The sequence below is a fragment of the Gadus macrocephalus genome, chromosome 7 (assembly GCF_031168955.1).
Source record: "Gadus macrocephalus chromosome 7, ASM3116895v1".
Lineage (NCBI taxonomy): Eukaryota > Metazoa > Chordata > Actinopteri > Gadiformes > Gadidae > Gadus > Gadus macrocephalus.
The window spans coordinates 23,033,308-23,054,077 of record NC_082388.1 but is presented as its reverse complement, the minus strand read 5'-3'; the positions used below and the strand labels follow the sequence as shown (position 1 = coordinate 23,054,077).

General features: G+C 43.7%; 2 protein-coding genes and 1 long non-coding RNA gene across 3 annotated transcripts in view; all 3 read left to right on the top strand.

The window, feature by feature from the left end:
* The window catches only part of LOC132461958 (alpha-1A adrenergic receptor-like), a 22,528-nt gene extending 17,332 nt beyond the window's left edge, over positions 1 to 5,196 (top strand). The window contains exons 3-4 of the mRNA XM_060057486.1: positions 1,681 to 1,802; positions 2,357 to 5,196. Coding sequence (XP_059913469.1) covers positions 1,681 to 1,802; positions 2,357 to 2,824 — 590 coding nt within the window. The 3' untranslated portion in view covers positions 2,825 to 5,196. The remainder of the gene's footprint in view (positions 1 to 1,680; positions 1,803 to 2,356) is intronic.
* Positions 5,197 to 7,707: 2,511 nt separating this feature from the next.
* On the top strand, positions 7,708 to 9,273 carry LOC132461957 (uncharacterized). Its single transcript, XR_009526700.1, has 2 exons — positions 7,708 to 8,853; positions 9,065 to 9,273. It is a non-coding gene; the product is annotated as an uncharacterized LOC132461957 (long non-coding RNA).
* An 8,938-nt stretch (positions 9,274 to 18,211) lies between these two features.
* Positions 18,212 to 19,990, top strand: nhp2 (NHP2 ribonucleoprotein homolog (yeast)). Its single transcript, XM_060057483.1, has 4 exons — positions 18,212 to 18,484; positions 18,821 to 18,890; positions 19,019 to 19,124; positions 19,237 to 19,990. Exons 1-4 carry the CDS (start codon positions 18,322 to 18,324, stop codon positions 19,360 to 19,362), a joined length of 465 nt encoding a protein of 154 aa, XP_059913466.1. The 5' UTR covers positions 18,212 to 18,321; the 3' UTR covers positions 19,363 to 19,990.
* The last annotated feature ends 780 nt before the right edge of the window (positions 19,991 to 20,770 follow it).

Genomic DNA, 20,770 nt, shown 5'->3' with positions numbered 1-20,770 from the left:
GTTTTGAAGGGGTAAGGGGAAGGGGTAAGGGGTAGGAATGGGATTGGGCATTACCCCTTCCCCTTCCCCCTTCAAAACAAGGGGGAGGGCGAAGGGGAAGGGGTAAGGGGTAGAAATGGGATTGGGCCTTAGAGCCCTATCCGACACCTGGTTGCTTTACGACGTTCGTAGTGTGTAGGTGGTTTGTGTTTGTGTATGTGTTTCTGCTGCTGCGGCAGAAGAGAGCGAGAGAGAGAGAGAGCGAGAGAGAGAGAGAGCGCGAGAGAGAGAGAGCGAGCGGAGGCGAGCGAGAGAGGTACACAACACTTCCCTTGGTCTCGATGTATCATGTTGTTATGAGTGGCTTGAGAGTCCCCTCTCTCGCTCTCGCTCTCCTCTCTCTCTCTCTCTCCTCGCTCGCTCCTCGTCGCTCTCGCTCCTCTCTCTCTCTCTCTCTCCTCTCTCTCTCTCTCTCTCCTCTCACTCTCTCTCATCTCTCTCTCTCTCTCCCTCCCCCCCCCCCCACTTATCTCCCTTTGCGTTCTAGAGTCGAAGAAAGAGCCGGATCCATGTGTACAGCCGGCGCTCTGAGCTGAAAGGCTGGGAGGGCAGCGGTAAACGCTGAAGGTTGTCAGGGGCGCCATGATGAAGCCAATCTGATGCCCAGATCAAAGAAAAGGATTTACTTCTGTACTAGGGGAGCAGGTCCCTAACAAAAAATGTCTTGATGGACGGGTGAACTAATGGGACATCTTAGAGACGGAGAGCCATTCAAACTCTCCCGATGTCAGCAAACCATAAAGCACGTTAGCATCTGCACGGTCCTGCACCTCAGCTAGCCGACGGTGTTGTAAGCAGCCGGGTTAGCTCGCTGCTAACTGGGAGACGGAGGAATGGGAAGGTCAGGTGCAAACGGGGGTGTTTAAAGGTCCTTAAAGCTGTAAAAGTGGGAGGTTGCGCATAATCACTTGTTACTTTTATGAGCATTTTTTAATGTTTGTGGTGTGTGTGTGCCCTCAGAAGAATTCCTGAAATCGACATATGCTCACACACACCCCTCTTTCAAGGGAAGACACTATACACACACACACACACACACACACACACACACACACACACACACACACACACACACACACACACACACACACACACACACACACACACACACACACACACACACACACTTTATTATAATATGATACACAATGACCTTCTCATTTTAAATTAATACATAAAAAAATGAGCTTGGCACTGCTTTATATCAAAAGAGTAGCCAGAAATTACACCATGTATGGGCCCCGAGAATAATAGGATACGTATTTTTCTAATCATTTCATTAACATTAATTAATAAAACTTTCTGATTGAGTTGACAGGTGTCCCTCTACTGTTAAAGCTTAAATTCCCATTTTAAGGTGCAAATATAGACTATGATGATGAATATGTTCATATTTTTCAAAATGGCACCCCCCTGTGTCTCATAAATGACCATCAGTGAAATATCATGTATAGAGAGTGATTTCATCAGGGCGAATGGGCGATCCGAATGAATTTGCCTCCCCCCAACCCACAAAACCAATCATTGGATTGTTGTTATTTGACTTGGGGACTATCCTCACTATATAGCGAAAGAAATGTCATTCGTTTTTCCTGTTTGGTGCAGAGCCATCGATTTCTCACCACATTTTTACTCCCTCAGGCTCCTTCAACACCAACCTGCGGCCCTCCAAAACATTTTTCAAGGTCATCTTTTGGCTGGGCTACTTCAACAGCTGCCTGAACCCCATCATCTACCCCTGTTACAGTCGGGAGTTCAAGCAGGTACTCCGCCGTTGGCTCTGTGAATACTATGAACTGAGTCTGCAGTTCTCTACCACCAACAATTTTGAAGGACTATTGTTATACTCTTTTCATTCATGTTTACATATTCATACATCTTAACTCAACACTGCCACAGTATGGATTAACATTGTGACTACGTATGTTATTTGGCCGAGGGGAAACAATCTTAACTAACAATCCACTTAAAAATGTCCACGCATGGTAAATAAATGGTAAATGGACTGCACTTATAGAGCGCTTTTCTAACCAGGAGCCATTCAAAGGGCTTTACAATATTGCCAGTAATAACATTCAACCATTCATGCACACATTCACACACCGATGGCGGAGTCGACCATGCAAGGCGACAGCCAGCTCATCGGGAGCAGTGAGGTTTAGGCGTTTTACTCGGGGACACCTCGACACTCCGCTAGGAGGAGCCGGGGATGACGAGCAACCTCCCGGTTACCAGCCCACCGGCTCTGCCCCCAGAGCCACATGCCACGCCCCCCCACCCTCCGACCCATCTCTCCCCTGTGTGTTTCCCCCCGCAGGCCTTCATCCGCATCCTGCGCTGCCAGTGGAAGAAGAAGAAGAAGGGCTGGCAGGCCTACTACAACTACCGCTGCCAACAGGGCTCCAACACCTCCTCCTTCCTCAACGGCAGCCAGCAGACTCTCTCGTCCATGCACCCCAGCCCGCGCTGCGTCGCCACGCGCCTGGACCCCGCCCCCTGGACCTCCAGAGGGGGGCACTTCCTCTCGCCGCCCCCCCCCCCCGCTCCCCGGGAGTCCCTGTGCGGGGCCGCAGGTCCAACGCGCGGCCCCGGCCCCCGCGGGCAGGGCCCCCCCGGTGAAGCCCGTCTCCCCCCTGGCGAGGGAGGTCGGGGCGGGGGCCGGCCGTGGGACGGGGGCGGGGTCGCGGCGGGAGGCGTCGCTGTTGGCGAACGGACAGAGTTTGAAGAAGCACCGTGTGGAGGTGCAGCGGGATGTTGCCGTGGCGATGCGTGGGGAGTCGGCTGACAGCTAATCCGCCCACACACACACACACACACAGACACAGACACAGACACAGACACAGACACAGACACAGACACAGACACAGACACAGACACAGACACAGACACAGACACAGACACAGACACAGACACACACACACACACACACACACACACACACACAGACACAGACACAGACACAGACACAGACACACACACACACACACACACACACACACACACACACACACACACACACACACACACGCACACACACACTGACAGGGAGCTGCTGCTAGTCAGCCAATGACGCGAGACAATCGATCAAGGTGGTTTGTGGACCCGATCGACGGACAGAGAAGTCGATCTAGAGTGGCAGGACAGTCTAGGGACGTGTGGTATTTAGCATCGGTGGAATACTTTGACTGAAGCCTCCAATCGCTCTCTCTCTGCTGGTCGTCATAGGTAAAAGGTCTCCAAAACACCCATTCCTTTCTGGTATTTATTATTTATTGATAGCCTGAATAGCCTTGCCTCGAAGATGAATGACAGATTCATACACACTCACACACACACACACACACACACACACACACACACAAACACACGCGCACACACACATACACACACAAAGACAGTGTTAAACCGTAAGTCCTTCTTTAAAACAGTTAGATTTTTTGATTGGATGAAAATAACTTCAATCTCGAAGTGTCATTGTGTTATTCAATTACAATTACAATTAGGGCATCTAGCAGACGCTTTTATCCAAAGCGACTTACATCGGTTAATACACACACATAATTAATTATTCCAATGAATTACATGCACACAGATTGAGATGTGTGTGCGTGCGTGTGCGCGTGCGTGCGTATGTGCGTGTGTGTGCGTGCGTGCGTGCGTGCGTGCGTGTGTGGAGAAAGACATGGAGGAGAGGGGGAACACTGAGCTGGTCAGGGGGGACTGGGGGTGGGACCACCCTCCTACTGGGGTCGGTCGTACTGTACCCAAAGCCTCCAGGAACTGGACCATGGTTTGTGTTACCCGTCATGAGCACCCTACTCATGGCGACACCTGCTGACGGACGCTGTGAAGACGATGTTGGACTTGGACTTAACAGGCGCGGTGATTAAGGCACAACGCCGTCAGGGTGGGCAGTTCTGTTCAGCCTGTATACTCGTCATTATAACCCTTTACGCTCACAACACCCTGTGTTTGTCGTAGAAATGTGTGGCCACTTCAGCGTGTTCAATCGTACTTGTGAATTAAAAAGGATAATCAATGGTTGTTTCAGCCAAGCGCGTTGTAAAAACCATGGAGCGTGTTGCCAAGAAATGACTTAGAAACGGAACCACTGGTTGAACCGGTGTGTGTGTGTGTGTGTGTGACGCACTGTGACAAATGTACCTGACAGGAGCTCCATTCACACCCAGCATCAAGGAATGCATGCTAGTTCTTCACGGCATCGTGAGAATTCTAGCTTAACTAGACCAGAGGGATAAGTCGGCTTAGCTCTGGAGGTACCAGTTGTCTTGGAACCGAAAGGTTGCTAGTTCGATCCTCAGCTCCTCCTAGCTGAGTGTTGATGTATCCCTGAGCAAGACACTTAACCCTAACTGCTTCCTGACGAGCTGGCTGTCGCCTTGCATGGTTGACTCTGCCGTCGGTGTGTCAATGTGTGTAATAACCGATCTAAGTCGCTTTGGATAAAAGCGTCTGCTAAATGCCCTAATTGTAATTGCACAAACAAGGTATACTTAAACTGATTGACAACCGGATGTAAGATCGAAGCGGACTTATCACAAGTGGACGTACCCTCAGGACTCTATACTCTATAGTGGGGGTGTGGTCTGATCCCCCCCAATACCCCACAAACTCACACTGATTTGAGGTGCCAGGCTAGTGGGTCTGGGGTAATTGGTCACCCACTTGCCAACTCAGCCAGGAGGGAAAATAGACCTCATCCATTAAATCGGAGTGAAGAAATAAAAGGAAACTGGTAGGTTGAAATTACTTGAAATTGCAATGGATTTCATAGATCCTACTATTCTGATGCTTAATGCACACCTTGATAACCCTTTACAACATAATTAGGTGTAAACTACGGATTTTTGTCGTCCATCACTTCAAAGGCTTTGTCTGGTGTGTTCTAAGTGCACCCTACTTAGCTATGGTGCATTCTCAACCATGTAGACAGTGGAGGTTATGTACAGGTAAGGATTGTCATGTGATGTAATGTGGTGTATTTGGATATGTATTTATGGTGCGGATTAGGGTTGGAAAATGAAAGTCATAGTTTCCATAAAAATGTTTTAATGATGAATGTAGTGATGGAACCATTTCAACCGCTAAAATTGATTGACATCATGCCGCAGATTTTATTTAAGAACAACCACCAAATGTACAGAGCCTGTGTCTTTATACCTTAACTTGTGTTTTACCTCATGCTTTTGGCACAACATTCTCTGGTGTGGGGCTCCAAGCAAATAGCACATCGCTAAATAGAAATGTAGTCACGACATGGCTAAATCTAGACTCTACACTGACTGCACGTACTGGTGAAAGCCAGTTGATTTATTCACTTGACCAACATATCAAGTAAATGAATGTAGCGTCAAGTGAATTAATGCAAGATTCCTGAATGTACTATTTATATGCTCGGATTCTTGAGAAGGATACTTGCAACGGGAAGGCTCTGCCAATTATTTGTGGTAAAAGCCCACTCCAGCACTCTAAAAGCCTTCTAACCATGACTGATGAATCTTTGCTGTGCTATAACGAAGGCTACATATGTATAGTGCCAGCATATTAATAGATAATGTGATGGGAACTAAAGAATGAATGAAAAGAAAAATCGAATTACATTGCAGTGTAATCATTGTCCATGATTTTCATTTTCCAGACCATCTGTCTCAATCAATCATTTTATGGACATATTCGATTGAGTCATTTCTCTGCTGTTTACTTGCTGAATAATTTCTCTCACTAGACTATATCAAATGAGGGTCACCACTAAAGTCGCCACCAAAGCTGCTGAGAAACGACCAGAAGCGGACGCAGACGTGGATACGGATTCGTTTGTCTGGATGTTAAACTGAGTATTGTGTTGTCATTCAATATATTCTTCTTATCAAGAACATGTTTTAATTTTTAACTGAAAAAGTAATCTGTGGGACACTTTAAAAGGATGTTGGATAAATGAAATTATTAGATTCATGTTCTACATTCTGACCTCTCATCTCATCAGAGGTAATCGTCTTTCAGGGGGATCCCTCAAAATGATGATTACAACATTGATAACCCTCATGACCTTCTCCCCGAATAACAGGTGACCAATTTCTAAATGCTTGATCACAATCATCATAAAAAATGTTTTATGCGTAATAATAAGGCTGGCTTGTGTTTTGGTCCAATTTCCACCATTTTCTTCAGCAATACCATGTGTTTCTGAAGTGACTGATGCCCTGATATGGAGTGTCTGCTATAGGGGCTGAAAGAGGCCTTTCCGCTTTTTTCAACCATGGCAATCAAACGGCAAAGTAGGTTCTCTTTGGGCATTATTGAAAAAGGTAAAGGAATTCCAACTGAACACCAAATCTGGTGTAATGGCATCGATTAATGGCCTCCGCCTGGGTTAGCGAGTTTCTCCTGAAGTTTGGTGTATAGTATAGGGCTTTGATTGATTACAGTGTCGTTCCTCTTCAGGCCGACTGCAAATCTGGGACTAAATAAACCGATGTCACGCGGCTTTCTGATAATTTCGATAGTGGGCGTGGACTAGCATGCACAGCATGTTTGGTTATCCTTTGAACTGGATAATCAAGTTTGTAATATGTCAATCTAAATGTAAAATAACGTGGATATTTGTTTGATTCGTCACGGCCTGGAATAGCCTGGTTCTACCGGACTCTCGTACTTCACTTCATTTCATTTGTACAGAGAGTCTGGACCTAATCAATTGACAAACGTTAACTCACTTGAAGGCGGGTGTCTGTTGAAGTTTAAAATGATTGGATCTGCCCAGTGCCACTCTGGATCTGCCATAACCAATCGCTAACGTTTGGTTGTGACGTATGTCATGCGCCGGGAATCACGCGCAGGTTGGACACAAACCAAACACCTTGCGCGTCTGCACGAAAATGTCCGTCAACGACAGCTGCAGGTTTTGTTCGTCGAATTTAATTTATCAGGGAAAAATTGCACATTGTAAATCAACTACCGACCTACAACAACAACTCAAACTGGCGTACGACTTTATCGTCATTGTTCTCAGACACGCCCTCTGTTCGCTGATTGGCGGCCACTGTGGCGGCACAGAAAACCAAATTACATACAGCAGGTCCAGACCAGAGCTATAGGGGCCGTATTATGCCGCGTTTCCACTGCAGGGTGCGGAACGGATCGGATCGCAAAGGTGCGGTAGGGAGGGGGCGGTATAGCCCAGCTCAGTTCCGAGGTCGCGTTCCCACTGCCGACAGTACCCTTGGTGGTAGGCCGGATGTCGATCGCCGCGGCAGCTACGTAAACATCGTAAACAACGTCTTCCTCCCCAAGAATGCAGACGAACGTCTCCACCTCCTTGTTCGCCCAAGCAAGCTTTTTACGCGACATGTTAATTGTAAAGAATAATACCTCGAGGCTACTGTTTGTTTGTTTTTATCCCCGCGTCACCCGGAAGTGACGATTCTGTCGACCAATCAACGGAGGGGGGGGTGTAGCTAGAATTTCACGGGACCCTTTCAGGCGTCTGGTCTCGTTTTGGGTACCGCAACGGAGGAGTCCCGAGAATGGGGCCGGAACGGGTACGGCAAAGTCCGGGTCACGCCCACTTTTGGCGGTGGAAACGCGACCCGACCCGCACCTTTGCGATCCGATCCGTTCCGCACCCTGCAGTGGAAACGCGCCATTACAGAAACTTCCTATCTTAAGTCCTAAGTTAAGATAGGAGAAGTGGAGATAGGATTTTTCTCAATTTGGTATTACAGAAACATATCCTATCTTAATTTAGGAATCCTATCTTATCTCAGGTTAAGATATCCTAAGTAGGCGATCTAGCATCGACATTCAGCTTTTATGTCTGTTACCTAGCAACTGATGAAATTGTTGTCGGATCACGTCACTTCACAGCTGACAACTGTCATAATCCTAAAATATCCAAAAACAACTGCTAGCTATGGATGGGATTGGGAAAATACAACGTTGTGCCGAAAATTTTAAAGCGGACGAAATAGAAAAGTTGGTGAGTTTAGTAGAAAGCTCAAAGGAAATATTGTATGGGAAATTTTCTATGAGTCTGACCAAAGAAAAGAAAGACCAAGAATGGCTGAAAATAGCCGAAAAGGTGAGCACCGTATCAGGGATCAGTAGAAACGTTGAAAACGTCAAGAAAAAAAATTACCACACTGACAAGTGACGTTAAGAAAAAAGCAACGTTAATTTGTAAAGACCGGAGAATTACCGGTGGTGGCAACTCTTCCGCTACCCCCCTGACACCGGCGGAGGACCGGATTGTGGGACTCCTCAGCAAGGCTGACTACGAGGGTAAGGCCAGTTTATAGACCTCCGTAAAGTGCTGTTGGTAGACACGGAGAGCCTGTCGGAGATCCTTTTTTTTTTTTTCGGAATGACTTCTCCCGTTTGACTCTGCACATTGTTTACTTTGCACATTAAGGACCAATGAAACACCAAATAAGATTTGAAAAGCTTTGGAAGTTTATTTACAACCCTATTTACATGGTTTGTAGTCAACATATCGATCGGACGGCGAATTGCATTGCGTATCCGACATCCCGACGGAGAACTTTGAAGAGTGAATTCGCTTATGTCTATCTTATAATGTTTGACGTTCTCGTTCTCCCTGCTAGTGATTATGTTTCTTGACTTTATATTATAGCTGCTATGATATGATATATGATAAGAAAGACATACTAATGAACATTCTGGCTGTCCATGCAGGCATCGATGGAGGCTTTGAGACTGGGTTGCCAGTGGACTTCTTGGAGACCACAACTTCAGTCAGTGAAGTTGTTGAAGTCGATGCTACACAACCGCCTCCTGGTAAGATGTTAGGCTACTTGTAAGACGTTGTGATGATGATGACTTGGGGTCATATGTCAGCTAAACTGTCATTGATCTCGTCATTCATAATCTGTTTATAGCTTAAATGACATTACATGAATGTGCATACATTAAATCATCTAACATATCTGGCACCAGGATTATTTCCCTTTTATTGGTATGCTAATCAGAATTCTCTTTGTTTTTGCAGAAAAGAAAACACGTCCGCTGAAGTCATCACCAGAAACCCTTGCTCTGCTAGAAATTGAGAGTGAGAAGCTTCAATTATACAGAGAGAGAGTCGCCATAGAAAGAGAGCGACTCCTCCTTGAGAGGGAAACATTTGAATGGGAGAAGAGGAGGGCCAGAGTGTGCAAAAAATGTTTAACTGAAATATAAATGAATGAATTGTAATCTTGACCATTGTGTTGCTTCTATTTTTTAATTTAGTTTAAAAAAAATCTATTATAAGTCGATTTCTTGTGTTGATTCCATTGTAATGGACATCCTGTGCCTCTTCGGGGTGCTCCATATCCTGATCTGGTATGTCTGGATCTGGGAGGTTTGCCAGTCTGCAGATGTTGTGTAGCACAGCTGTCGCTTTGATGAACAGAACGACCTTCTCTGGAGTATATTGGAGATATCCACCACTCATGTCATGGCACCTCCATCTAACATGAGGAAAATATGCAGTTTTAGAAAGATCTTGCAATATGTCTTTAGTAGACCTAAGTATGCCTTGAGCTAGAGGGCCTTACAATGCACTCACACCCTCCAAATGAAACACACCATGCACAGACCTTTAACTACTTTATGAATATACCTGCTCTTCCAGACTCCGAACAGACATTCCACTCTTGCCCTGCATTTTTTGTGTGCTTGGTTGTATCTGATAATACAAAGCAAATATCATAAACTGAGTGTCCTAACAACACAAATGTAAGAATACTTGTATATAAGCTATTTTTTTTTATTTAGCATACCGCATGTCTTGTGGTGTGCGCTCATTGGCTACTGGCGTCAAAAGAAAGGGTTTTAATGGGTAGCCAGAATCCCCAAGCAGCCATCCACTCAAACCACTTTCCCCCAGATAGGGTGGATTGCCCTAATGTGGGACACTGCCTAATGTGGGACACCTAAGCTTTAGTGGGTGTGGCTCTTCCCCAAACAAATGAATGTTAGCGAAACTATGGGGAAACCAAAGCTGTAGTGTCATGTGATCTAAATAATTTAACCTTTGAACTGTCCAGTCATAAATAAGGGCAGGAAAATCATCAAACAGGAAGTACCTGCCGTGAATGCTACCACAACGTCAGTGACATACAGTTTTGACCAAATTAGTGTTAAGAGTATAAATTAATTATTATCAAAATAATCATGCTACTTTTTATCTTAATGTGTTTATGAAATGTTTGTTCATAAAACAATTGTATAGCATGGTATATATTTAAACTATATATTTGATTTTAATCGATTTTTCTATTGTCCCACTTTAGGACAAGTATGTGTCCTAAAGTGGGACAGTATGATTAGCCTAATGTGGGACAGTTGTAAAACTTCAACCCAGTCAAGAATGTGTGGTGGAGCAGGGTTTATGCAACAGTAATGGTTATTAATATGTTCTTAGTGATCTTTTGCAGTATTAAAATACCTTATTACTACAGATATATTAAGGGCAAGGGACATTAATGGGACACTAAGGGACACTAATTTGGTCAAAACTGTATGTCACTGACGTTGTGGTAGCATTCACGGCAGGTACTTCCTGTTTGATGATTTTCCCGCCCTTATTTATGACTGGACAGTTCAAAGGTTAAATTATTTTGATCACATGACACTACAGCTTTGGTTTCCCCATAGTTTCGCTAACATTCATTTGTTTGGGGAAGAGCCACACCCACTAAAGCTTAGGTGTCCCACATTAGGCAAATGACTGTCCCACATTAGGAAGCGGCACATTTTCTCAGACAGTTTGGCACTAAGAGCACTGATATCTTTATAATTTCTTTTTCGAATGTGTTATCTGGATTTTCTCTTTTGATTTGATTAGGACACCCCCTGAGGGTTTCAAAAAGGTATTGGATGTGGATTTAATGTGTTGCCTTCACATCGTAATATTCTACAGAAGTCCGAAAAGCAAAAAATGTCCCACATTAGGGCAATCCACCCTACGTATTGATGTCACTGCAGATAGACTAGTTGTTACTACAAGTAAAACCACATTTCTAACAATATAGGCCTAGGGAAATAGTCTTAATCATATACGCCACCTTGTGTTGAAGACGAAGGCGTCATGACTTGACCCAGGCCACTTCGCTACTAAATGTCGGATGAGCATGTTATGGTCTCCTATTGCCTGAATATTGATCGCATGGTATCCTTTACGGCAAACATAGGTAGCTTCATCCTCTTTGGGCGCTTTAATTGGAAATAAGGATCCGTCCACCAGTCCTACACCCGGCATCCTTGCGTGTTCATAGAAGGCTTCCTTGATGATGTTGAGTTCATCACCCGTTGGAAACTTAATGTAACGTCGGGCTAATCCGCCAATGGCTTTTGCCACCTCAGTTAAATTACGCGACACTGCAGGTTGTGAAAGTTTACCTATATCGGCTACTTCGCTCTGAAAGTCACCTTTTGCAAAAAGTCTCAGCGCATTTGTCAGCTGTACGACAACAGGCAGAGCCCCATGACGGCGTGTCGGTCTCTCCAGAAAAGGTCGTAGCTCCTCGGCCAAACCCAGGATCATGGCCCGGGGAAGCCTGTACCGGCTTATAAGTGTCGTATCGCCGAAACGTAAAACATCGTTGGGATCACTCAAAAGCCTTTCCACAAACATATTTCGTAGATCCCCATTAGGCCTACGTCTACGATTTTGCTGCGCTATATGTAATAAAAGAGCAGCCATCTCGCTAATTTGTAACCGTAAATGACAGTTATGACAGTTGTGAGAGCTGATGGGTCGTCCTAAAGTTAGGACCGTTTATTTGGGATTTTGGTGATTTAGGATATTTCTGTAATACACATTTCCTATCTGGAGTTAAGATAAGAACACTGACTTTAGGATCGGACGTTCTGTAATGACTTTTCTCCTAAATCCGGTCCTAACCCTTGTTACCATAGTTACCAAACAGATAAGATAGGATTTACGAGTTAGGAAGTTTCTGTAATACGGCCCCTGGTCCAGACCTAGTACTGAAGGGAAATTCAAATTGAGCGGAAGTACTTAGGCGGGCGGAGCCAGGCTAGGCCTGGAAATGGTAAGAATGAGAATGTTTCAGCGTGACATCACAGGCCTGACTGACAGGTCAGCCAGGTTTCTTAAGTGCTTACAGTTTACCATAGTTCAGTTCCAACAACGAAGGAACTGTTTCAGGATTCAAAGTTTCTCTCTCTTACGCACATGTTAAGGTAAGATTTAGCTTTACCACAACTTCGTTGATTATTTATTTTTGGTATCATCCTAATTTCTAATTTCTTCTTTCCATACGCGTTGAACTAGCTTATTCGAAATTTAAGTCAGTCTTTCTCGGAAAAGTAGCCTGCCTTGCTTGTAGAGATTAATTACATTAATTATGAATATGATATATTTCTGAAAAAAAACACACAAAAAACACAACGATAATGTTGGATGGCACTGAGTTCATACTCGGAGGTACTTCAATGCTGATTATTTTCAATGTAAACCCTACTCGGGGGTCGGCAATAGGCGGACCGCGGTCCGGGTCCGGACCCAACTGACGTCCTCTCCGGACCGAGACACAATTGCAACAATAATATTAATAATGCGATTTTTTTTTTATATACCGTATTGGTCCGAATACAAGACGGCCTTTTTTTCCAATCGAAATAGGTCCGAAAAAGTCGGGTCGTCTTATATTCGGGGTCTAGTATTCAGAGCGCAGTTTCTCTTCTTCGCCTCTCCCTTTAAATGTCAATACACATTCGCGGCCGCAGGTTGCGCCAGAAATTGGTTCCGGGAAGAAGTAGTCCAGCGTCCTTAACAACCAGACCGTTACCGGTGTTTAAAGACAGGCTGACCATTAGAGACAAGTGGCTCAAAAGTGGGTCAGGTCAATCAACAACAGCGGAGGAGCTATGATGCCAATTTTAAAATAATGGTCGTCAATAAGGCAGAGTCAAGTAACAACTGCCAAGCTGCCAAGATGTTTGGGGTCACGGAGTGTAACGTAAGAAGATGGCGAGCACCAAAATAACGTCTCAAAGACGTCAACAGTCAGCGCAAATCCTACCGTGGTCCTCAAAGTGGCCGTTTCAGTGAGGTTGACCGGAGAGTTTTTGAAAACGTCAGAGAAAACGCGCTTTGGGCGGTGCCGGTGGAAGCGGAGCAGCTGGGGAGCGATGACAGCGAGACCAAACACAGCGGGGCAGAGGACGTGTGTGAGCGATAGACAGAGATCGGAGGAGAAGTTTGGCGAATTTTGGTTAAGTTTAGTTAAATATGTGGCCTGTATTTTTCTATGTTATTTAAAAATGTTCCCAATGTTGCTTGATATTAATTTTGAATCATACTGTACATATTTTGCCTTGAAAGTGCCGTGGCCTTTACTGGCATTATTATTATTGTCATTGATATAACAAGTGTTTAATTCACTGTTCTTTGTTCTGCAAATCTGGTCTGCAAATCTGTTTGTGTTGAAAAACGGGGGGTCGTCTTATAATCAGGGTCGTCTTATATTCAGACCAATACGGGTATATATAATTTTGACCAAGAGATTTTAACAACTAATGTTTGGGTGACTTTTATAAACCCGTTAAATACATTAAATTAACTATAACTTTATGGTAGGCTATGTTTTTGTTTAAACCTTATAATGCCAGTAGCCAATCAGATGATAGCCTGCCCTACGAGCTGTGCGACTGGTGCACGCAAGCGCGGCACAATTGACAGAAGAAAAGAGTGCCTTCAGTTGAGAGAGAAAGCTTCATTGCAGTTGAAGAGAAAGGTAGATTGTGAGAACAGAGCTTTTAAAGAGGAGTGTTCATTCTGCCTGCATGCAGCTCTAAGCCTGTGTGCCTGATCTGCTCCGAGACGGTGGCGGATAGTCAGTTGTTGACCAAACTGATACTACTAGCGCCTTAAGTAGCCTACTTATATTGGCTAAATATGCCTCTGAATCATAATGCACACCTTGACTGTTGGTACATAAAACACATGCAGTCCTATATCAGTGAAAACAACGGTCATAAAAAATGTGTGATAGACCCCCGGACCCAAGCTTGAGGATTTTTTTTTAAACTGGACCCATTAGGATTTTAATTGCCTACCCCTGCATCATTGCATATAATTTAGGCTACTGTTTAAAATGAGATTAGTCAGTGTATATCGGATAATCATAGACAAAACGTATCATATCTGTTGCAAAGCAATGACAACAAAGTAGATTACTATGCAAGGTTTCGACAGAATGAGTAAATGATGATTGAGTGATTTCTGAATTCTGTCATTAATTCTTCATTATACCTAATATCCAACTATTTGGGAGCGTTAAGGTAATACGTCGAATATTTTGCTATATTGTGTGTATGCATGGTGTGTGTGTGTGTGTGTGTGTGTGTGTGTGTGTGTGTGTGTGTGTGTGTGTGTGTGTGTGTGTGTGTGTGTGTGTGTGTGTGTGTGTGTGTGTGTGTGTGTGTGTGTGTGTGTGTGTGTGTGTGTGTGTGTGTGTGTGAAAACTAAACTGCGGTCTGTAATCTTGTCTTGAAACAGTACAATGGCGAATTCCACCACAGTTGTGGTTAAGCAGCCTGGAAATGTATCCATTGGTGATTGGTCGTCTGGACTATTTCATTGCACTGATGATATAAAGGACTGTAAGTTATAAAATAATGTCGTCCACTCAAACATAGTTATTACCAAGTAAGAGAGGCCGTTTAGGTGATACTTCATAATTCTCACATATACAGTAGGCCTATATGTGAAACGCTCTCAAACACATAAGTTAAATGCCCTCACATACTACTGAGAATTATGTAGAATAATGTACGTTAGTGGTATTTTTACCGATATGCCTGAAATAGAAAACATATAACCGTCATAACACTGCCTTAATACGTCACTTGATAGGCTGTTTTGGGTGTTGGTGTTGTCCCTGTCACGCCTGCTCGGTGACCAGAGAGTTTGGCGAGTGTCTCTGTCTCCCTCTGCTGGATATGTGCGGCATTATCCCACCAGTGGGAATGGGCATGAGGTTTGCCTTGCGCCAACGTCACGGAATAGAAGTAAGGCCAAGGCGTTCATCGAAAATCATATCGTACAAATATAGTCCAATAAAATACCACTGTGCATTATATACGTTTAATTTAAATAACTTTAAAATCAAACAACACCAAGATCGTGTCACACAAATCCATAATATTCATCACTAAATGTTTACTGGAAAGGTTAGTCCCTGAATAGATTAGGAGCTGATAATTTACCGATCATAGCAACTCGAGGTAACTGATAAGATATACGTGTTTAAAGTCTGATCTTAAAAATCGAATTCAAAATTGCATTTTAGTTTATTTATTTATAGTATTTCCCTTTGTATATTCATGAATGATTAGCTGCTACTGCGTTATGAACCTTGCTGTGCTGTCTACTTCTCAGGGCACTATGTGTAGGGACTGTCTTGCCGCTACATTCTGTTCTCCCTGCGTTTGGTGCCAGATTTCCAGAGAGCTTTCGAACAGGACGATGCCTTCCAGCCTCGCAGATCTGATAAAATAACTCTGAGTTTGCAACAGTCTCTATTTTACCTGACAGTCAAACCTGAGCCCTAGGTTTGCACCTTGTTTCCACCATGTCTAAATGAATGGGCCGTATCAAAATTGTATCAATTGCTGGTGTTGACTGGGGCCACGCAACCCAATGTTGTATATAAGATGAACCCAATCAAGTGCAAAATTGGCGTTGTACTGTTTACGTCCAATGGGGCCTTGAAGGAGCCCAATTTTAATTATTCAATTGCAATATGAACAAGGGCAGGGGGCTCTTCTGGGACGTTTCATCACATTCACAAAGCAAATAAAGTGTTTGGCTTGAAAATGTATAAGGCTGATAAATATATTGTTGTCTTTCTTTGAGACCTCTATATGAGTCCGATTAAAGTATTGCTTTTCCTTTATTTTTTTGCAAGAACATTTGCTGGTCAATGTTTGTACTTACGAGGAAATACGAGGATCAGTGACTCCAAAAGGTCCAAACAGATTTGTTCCATCTCACCTGCCATGTAATGACCAGTGGGGTGTTCCACAAAGCCGGTTTTATCACATAACCGGGTAAGTTAACCCAGGGTTTGCTGTAACCCTAGGTTTTCCGTTCCAAAAGGATCACGGTATGTTAGTTGCTATAGCAACATATGCTCTGAATCAAACCTGGTCGGACCAGGTTTTGCGCAGGTTAAGTTTGAAACATAACCCGGTTTTGGGTATTTCAACCGGCGTTCACCGCAGATTTCATGTGTTCACAATGGCATGCCCTTTTGATGAGTGAACTGCTGATATCAGAGCGCAAATTATACGTGCAATCCACCGGGAGCGATTGATAAGACCACGGCTCGACATCTTGGCATATTGGATGACTTTTTGCTGGAGTGGAGAGATATAGATTCTCGTGCAAATCTTTAATATATTTAAATAGCCTTGCATAGCCAACACTACCAATCGAGGACCTGGCCTCAGTTCACTCCAGACTATTTGCGTAGCCCTCCGTTTTTTTCAAATGGTAGTTTTATCTAGGCTATAATGCTGGAGATGCTGAGCACATCACAGTCGTTTCAGATGACCCATCCAAGATTTGTATCGGCCTCCTATCATACAAAGAGCAATATTGTCTGAGTACTATGCCGAGAGGCATTTACAACATAAAGTATAAAATAGTCCTAACGGACTTGCATCCACTGGAGAATGTTCGATCGTAGCCGGCGGCTTCATTACAAGCACTGATCCATCTTGATCTGTGAAGTTGATGAATTGTCACTTTTAGGTTTTCTACCCAGTTACCAAAAAAAGAAACATTTGGAATAGGCCTAGTATGCGCTGTGGCAAGCACACGGTTTGCATGTGTTACTTCGAAGGCAAAAAAAATCTAAAATACAAGAAAACACAAAAACCTACATTCAACCAGTGTGGGGTATGGCCCATGACTCTCTGAGGTGGTAGGTACCTCCAGGTAGGCTACCCCCTCCATGCCAGGGCGCCCTGAATTTATGTTTATTAACAGCTCCTCCACCGGGGTCAAGACAATTTGAGGGCCAGATCCAGTCTGCCGACTGTCGGCCTTTTCACGATTGGCTTAAAAAAATGGCTTATTTAAATTTATACCAATACGATGGTGGGAAAAGCTTACCAGTTTGTATGTTTTTTATACTTCATTTTTATACTTGATCCTCTGACCGCTTGGAAGCAATCGGAGTACATATTGTTTTAGAAGAAAGGGGTTATGTGGTAGGATCTTTAAGAATGCTTAACTGGGATATTTATATATTCATGGCTCAAATATTAAGGATCATGCTTTTGACGTGTAACTAACGCATTTACGCGGTCAGCGATCCGCTGCCAGGCTTTGGTTCTCCGGGTTCCAGAGGTTTTAGCGTTCCCTTTTCTTGTGATAATGTCCTTCTCCTCGTCATAGCTCTCCAGGAGAACCTGGAGTTCCATTTCATTGAAATAAGCGGCCCGTTTCGCCATATCGATCAGGGTTTCCATGATCCATACATCACGTCTTTTTAAGTTTGGCGTGGACGCGCACAACCCTGTGTTAACCAACCCCGAGTTGATTGAACTAATGCATAACCGCTGCTGTGGAACCGAAAACTCTGGGTTGGTCGGCACAGGGTCAATCAACCTAGAGTTCAGCGTTAACTCAGTGTTTGTTAAACCTCCGTTCGTGGAACACCCCTCAGCTTTCACATGTATGGCCGAGACCATTGTGTAACACAATGGGGTTTTGCTGTTTTGAATAAATGCTGACTTGTTCTTTCCTTGACTCATGTCAGTTGCACGAAGAGCCCGTTGAGTTATAATAAAGTTATGTTTTTTAACTATACTAAGAAAAGACATACATTTCCATAAACATCAGTCTGGGGGTGAGAGAAGTCATTAGGCAAAACATCAGTTGTGATTCAGCAAACCAGAAAAAATTAAATTAAATCATGCTGTAGCATTGCTAATCTCGAAATCATCATTCTGGTCCAAGGGCAGGTAGGGAAGAGGATCTCACAAATCAAACTGCTGATCTATTATGAAGATGGTAGGGCCTCTTATTCCCGGGCACTAGGGGGCGCTGTGTCCAACCTGCGTGTCGTCTTCTCCGCCAGGTGGCGCTGTGTACAAGCTGCGTGTGGTGTGAACCTCAATGCATCACAGAAGAAAGAAGAAGTAGGAAGAGAAACACGTGCGAAACTTGCAGACCCCACTTCCAACACGTTCGTTACAAAGCTTTGACCAACATCTCCGTTTAAAATGGGAAAATCAAAGAAAGAAAAGCCAGAAGCAGAGGTGGAAGAGGAAACGACAGGGGCAGTCGAGAAATCTTACGGGGAGCTTATTGTTAACATTAACCCCATAGCCCAGCCGCTAGCGTCACGGAAACTCAGCAAGAAGCTCTACAAATGCGTCAAGAAGGGTAAGCGCCCGTCAGCTCTAATTGTATTGTATTGTTGAGAATGGTAATGATAAAACGCACGTTGTCGTTTCGGTTTTAGGTTAGTTTTGTCGACGAGCCTCGTGGCTCTTCAACGCGTGTGGACACAAACCCTCATACATTAACGTTACCACGTGGACGCGCATTTTGTTTAACGTGGAAAAAAAAATCTCTGCTGTTGATAAAACTTGGATAGGCTTGTGGATTTCAACGGCAAGGATTCTACTCAATCAAGTATTAAGTGACTTGTTGTCACTCGTTTATAATGTATCAAACATTCCACTGGATGCCTTTGTAAACTTTTCGCTTCCATTTTAGCTGCCAAGCTGAAACAGATTCGACGCGGAGTGAAGGAGGTGCAGAAGTTCATCAACAAAGGCGAGAAGGGGTAAGATCATGAACGGTGGCCACCCAAACTGCTGCATGCTTAGTTTGTCAATCGTTGCAACAGGGTTGTTCAACGTATCCTCGAAGGACTCGAGTGATTAACTCTCTCGTCCCTCTGTGTGCATGTAGTATTGTGGTGCTGGCCGGAGACACGCTGCCCATAGACGTCTACTGCCACTTGCCTATCATGTGTGAAGACAGGAGTCTCCCCTATGCCTACATCCCATCCAAAGTGGTAAGCCCTTCCATTAGTTTGTTGCATGTTTGCTGTGTTGATGGTATCCTGGTTGATGGGGTTGGACCATGTTAAGCTTGTGATTTTGGCTTACCTCTCCACTTGCTTTCAGGACTTGGGTTCTTCGGCGGGTTCCAAAAGGCCGACCTGCGTGATACTGATCAAGCCCCACGAGGAATACCAGGAGGCTTATGACGAGTGCCTGGAAGAGGTGACGGTTCTGCCCAAGCCCCTCTGATGAACATACGGTTCCATCACATTCACACACAACCACGCCTGGGAACCTTATTGTAAAGGCCTAGTGAGAGCACTGGGTTAACAAATGTTGTCTGCATCCCACAAGTTCACACACGCATCAGAAGAGGACAAAAAGCCTTAAATCATCTATGGACCATCATTGTTTTCAGTTTATCGGCCCATGATTGGGCCCTTAGACATCACCTGGTGAAGGCAAAGGGGCAATATTAAATTTCAAATGTTAAGGATATGTGAAGACTTTGATTTTCAGGCTTGATAAGGACCCATCCATGCTGGGTAAATAAAATGCAACGTATATAAGATAAGCAAGTATTTGTGCTTGCTTTGCATCGTTGTCCATTCGGCAACCAACATTTTAATCTGTTGCCGCTGAACATGTATTAGCAGCAGTGGCAGCAGCAATCTCACGTTATTTTAGAATGAAATGGCTCTCTATGACAACTAAATTGTGTTGCAGTTTCCGATAGTGTATTTTTTTTATGAACTATTTCTTTGTGCTTTTGTAAAGTCTCTCGTCTCCCTCACCTTATGTAAAAGTCATTCGAAGAGATAAAACTTTTGTTATTGTAAAGTACTGTACTTTATAAAATAAACATTGTTTGGCCTCATTCTAAGTGTATTACATTTGGCACATCATTGGAAGCATATAAGCTTAGAGGTATCTGTATGACTTCAGCCGTAAACTGCCTAATTGATATGTGAAACACTAAACTCCCAGCCGGTGCTGTCCAGAATACCCAAGAATAAGGGTGATTTCAAATAGGGGGATTTAGCTGCAGATCAGCTCTAAATGTCAAAAGTATATATCGAGCAGGCTTTTCACCACATGGCAAACAAGCGTGCTAATCCATACTTTGGAATATATATTTTTCTTTCTATATTCAATGTGTAAATTCTCGTAAAGAATGGTTTCCTCATTAGATGCTTTTATTTGTTGTGGTATTGAATTGATTGAATTGGAATTAATTCATACACTAAGATCTGATTTAACTGCTGCAAGTTCATCTGCTGTGTGTAGCAGCATTACTGTAGGTTCTTAGAGAAAAGTTAACACTAGATGGCAGTGTTGTATCAATTCAATGTTTTGCTTGTTAAATACGGTCAGCTAACGATTTACTATACTATTTATTTTAAAAACGAGTTATGCACCCCTGAAAATGAAAGTAAAGAGCTTTGCGAAGTGGCTGAAAACTTCTCCAAATATTTAAACAATTTAAATAAATGAATGAATAAAACAAACGAAATGACGGACAAAGAGATAGGCCAACAACTATATCCCCAAATCTATCGTAACATGGTTGAAATAGAAACATATTCCGAACACTCTCACCCTGCATGATTTTCTGCCACATTCACAACTAAATTTGACAGGAGACTTGTACATTACT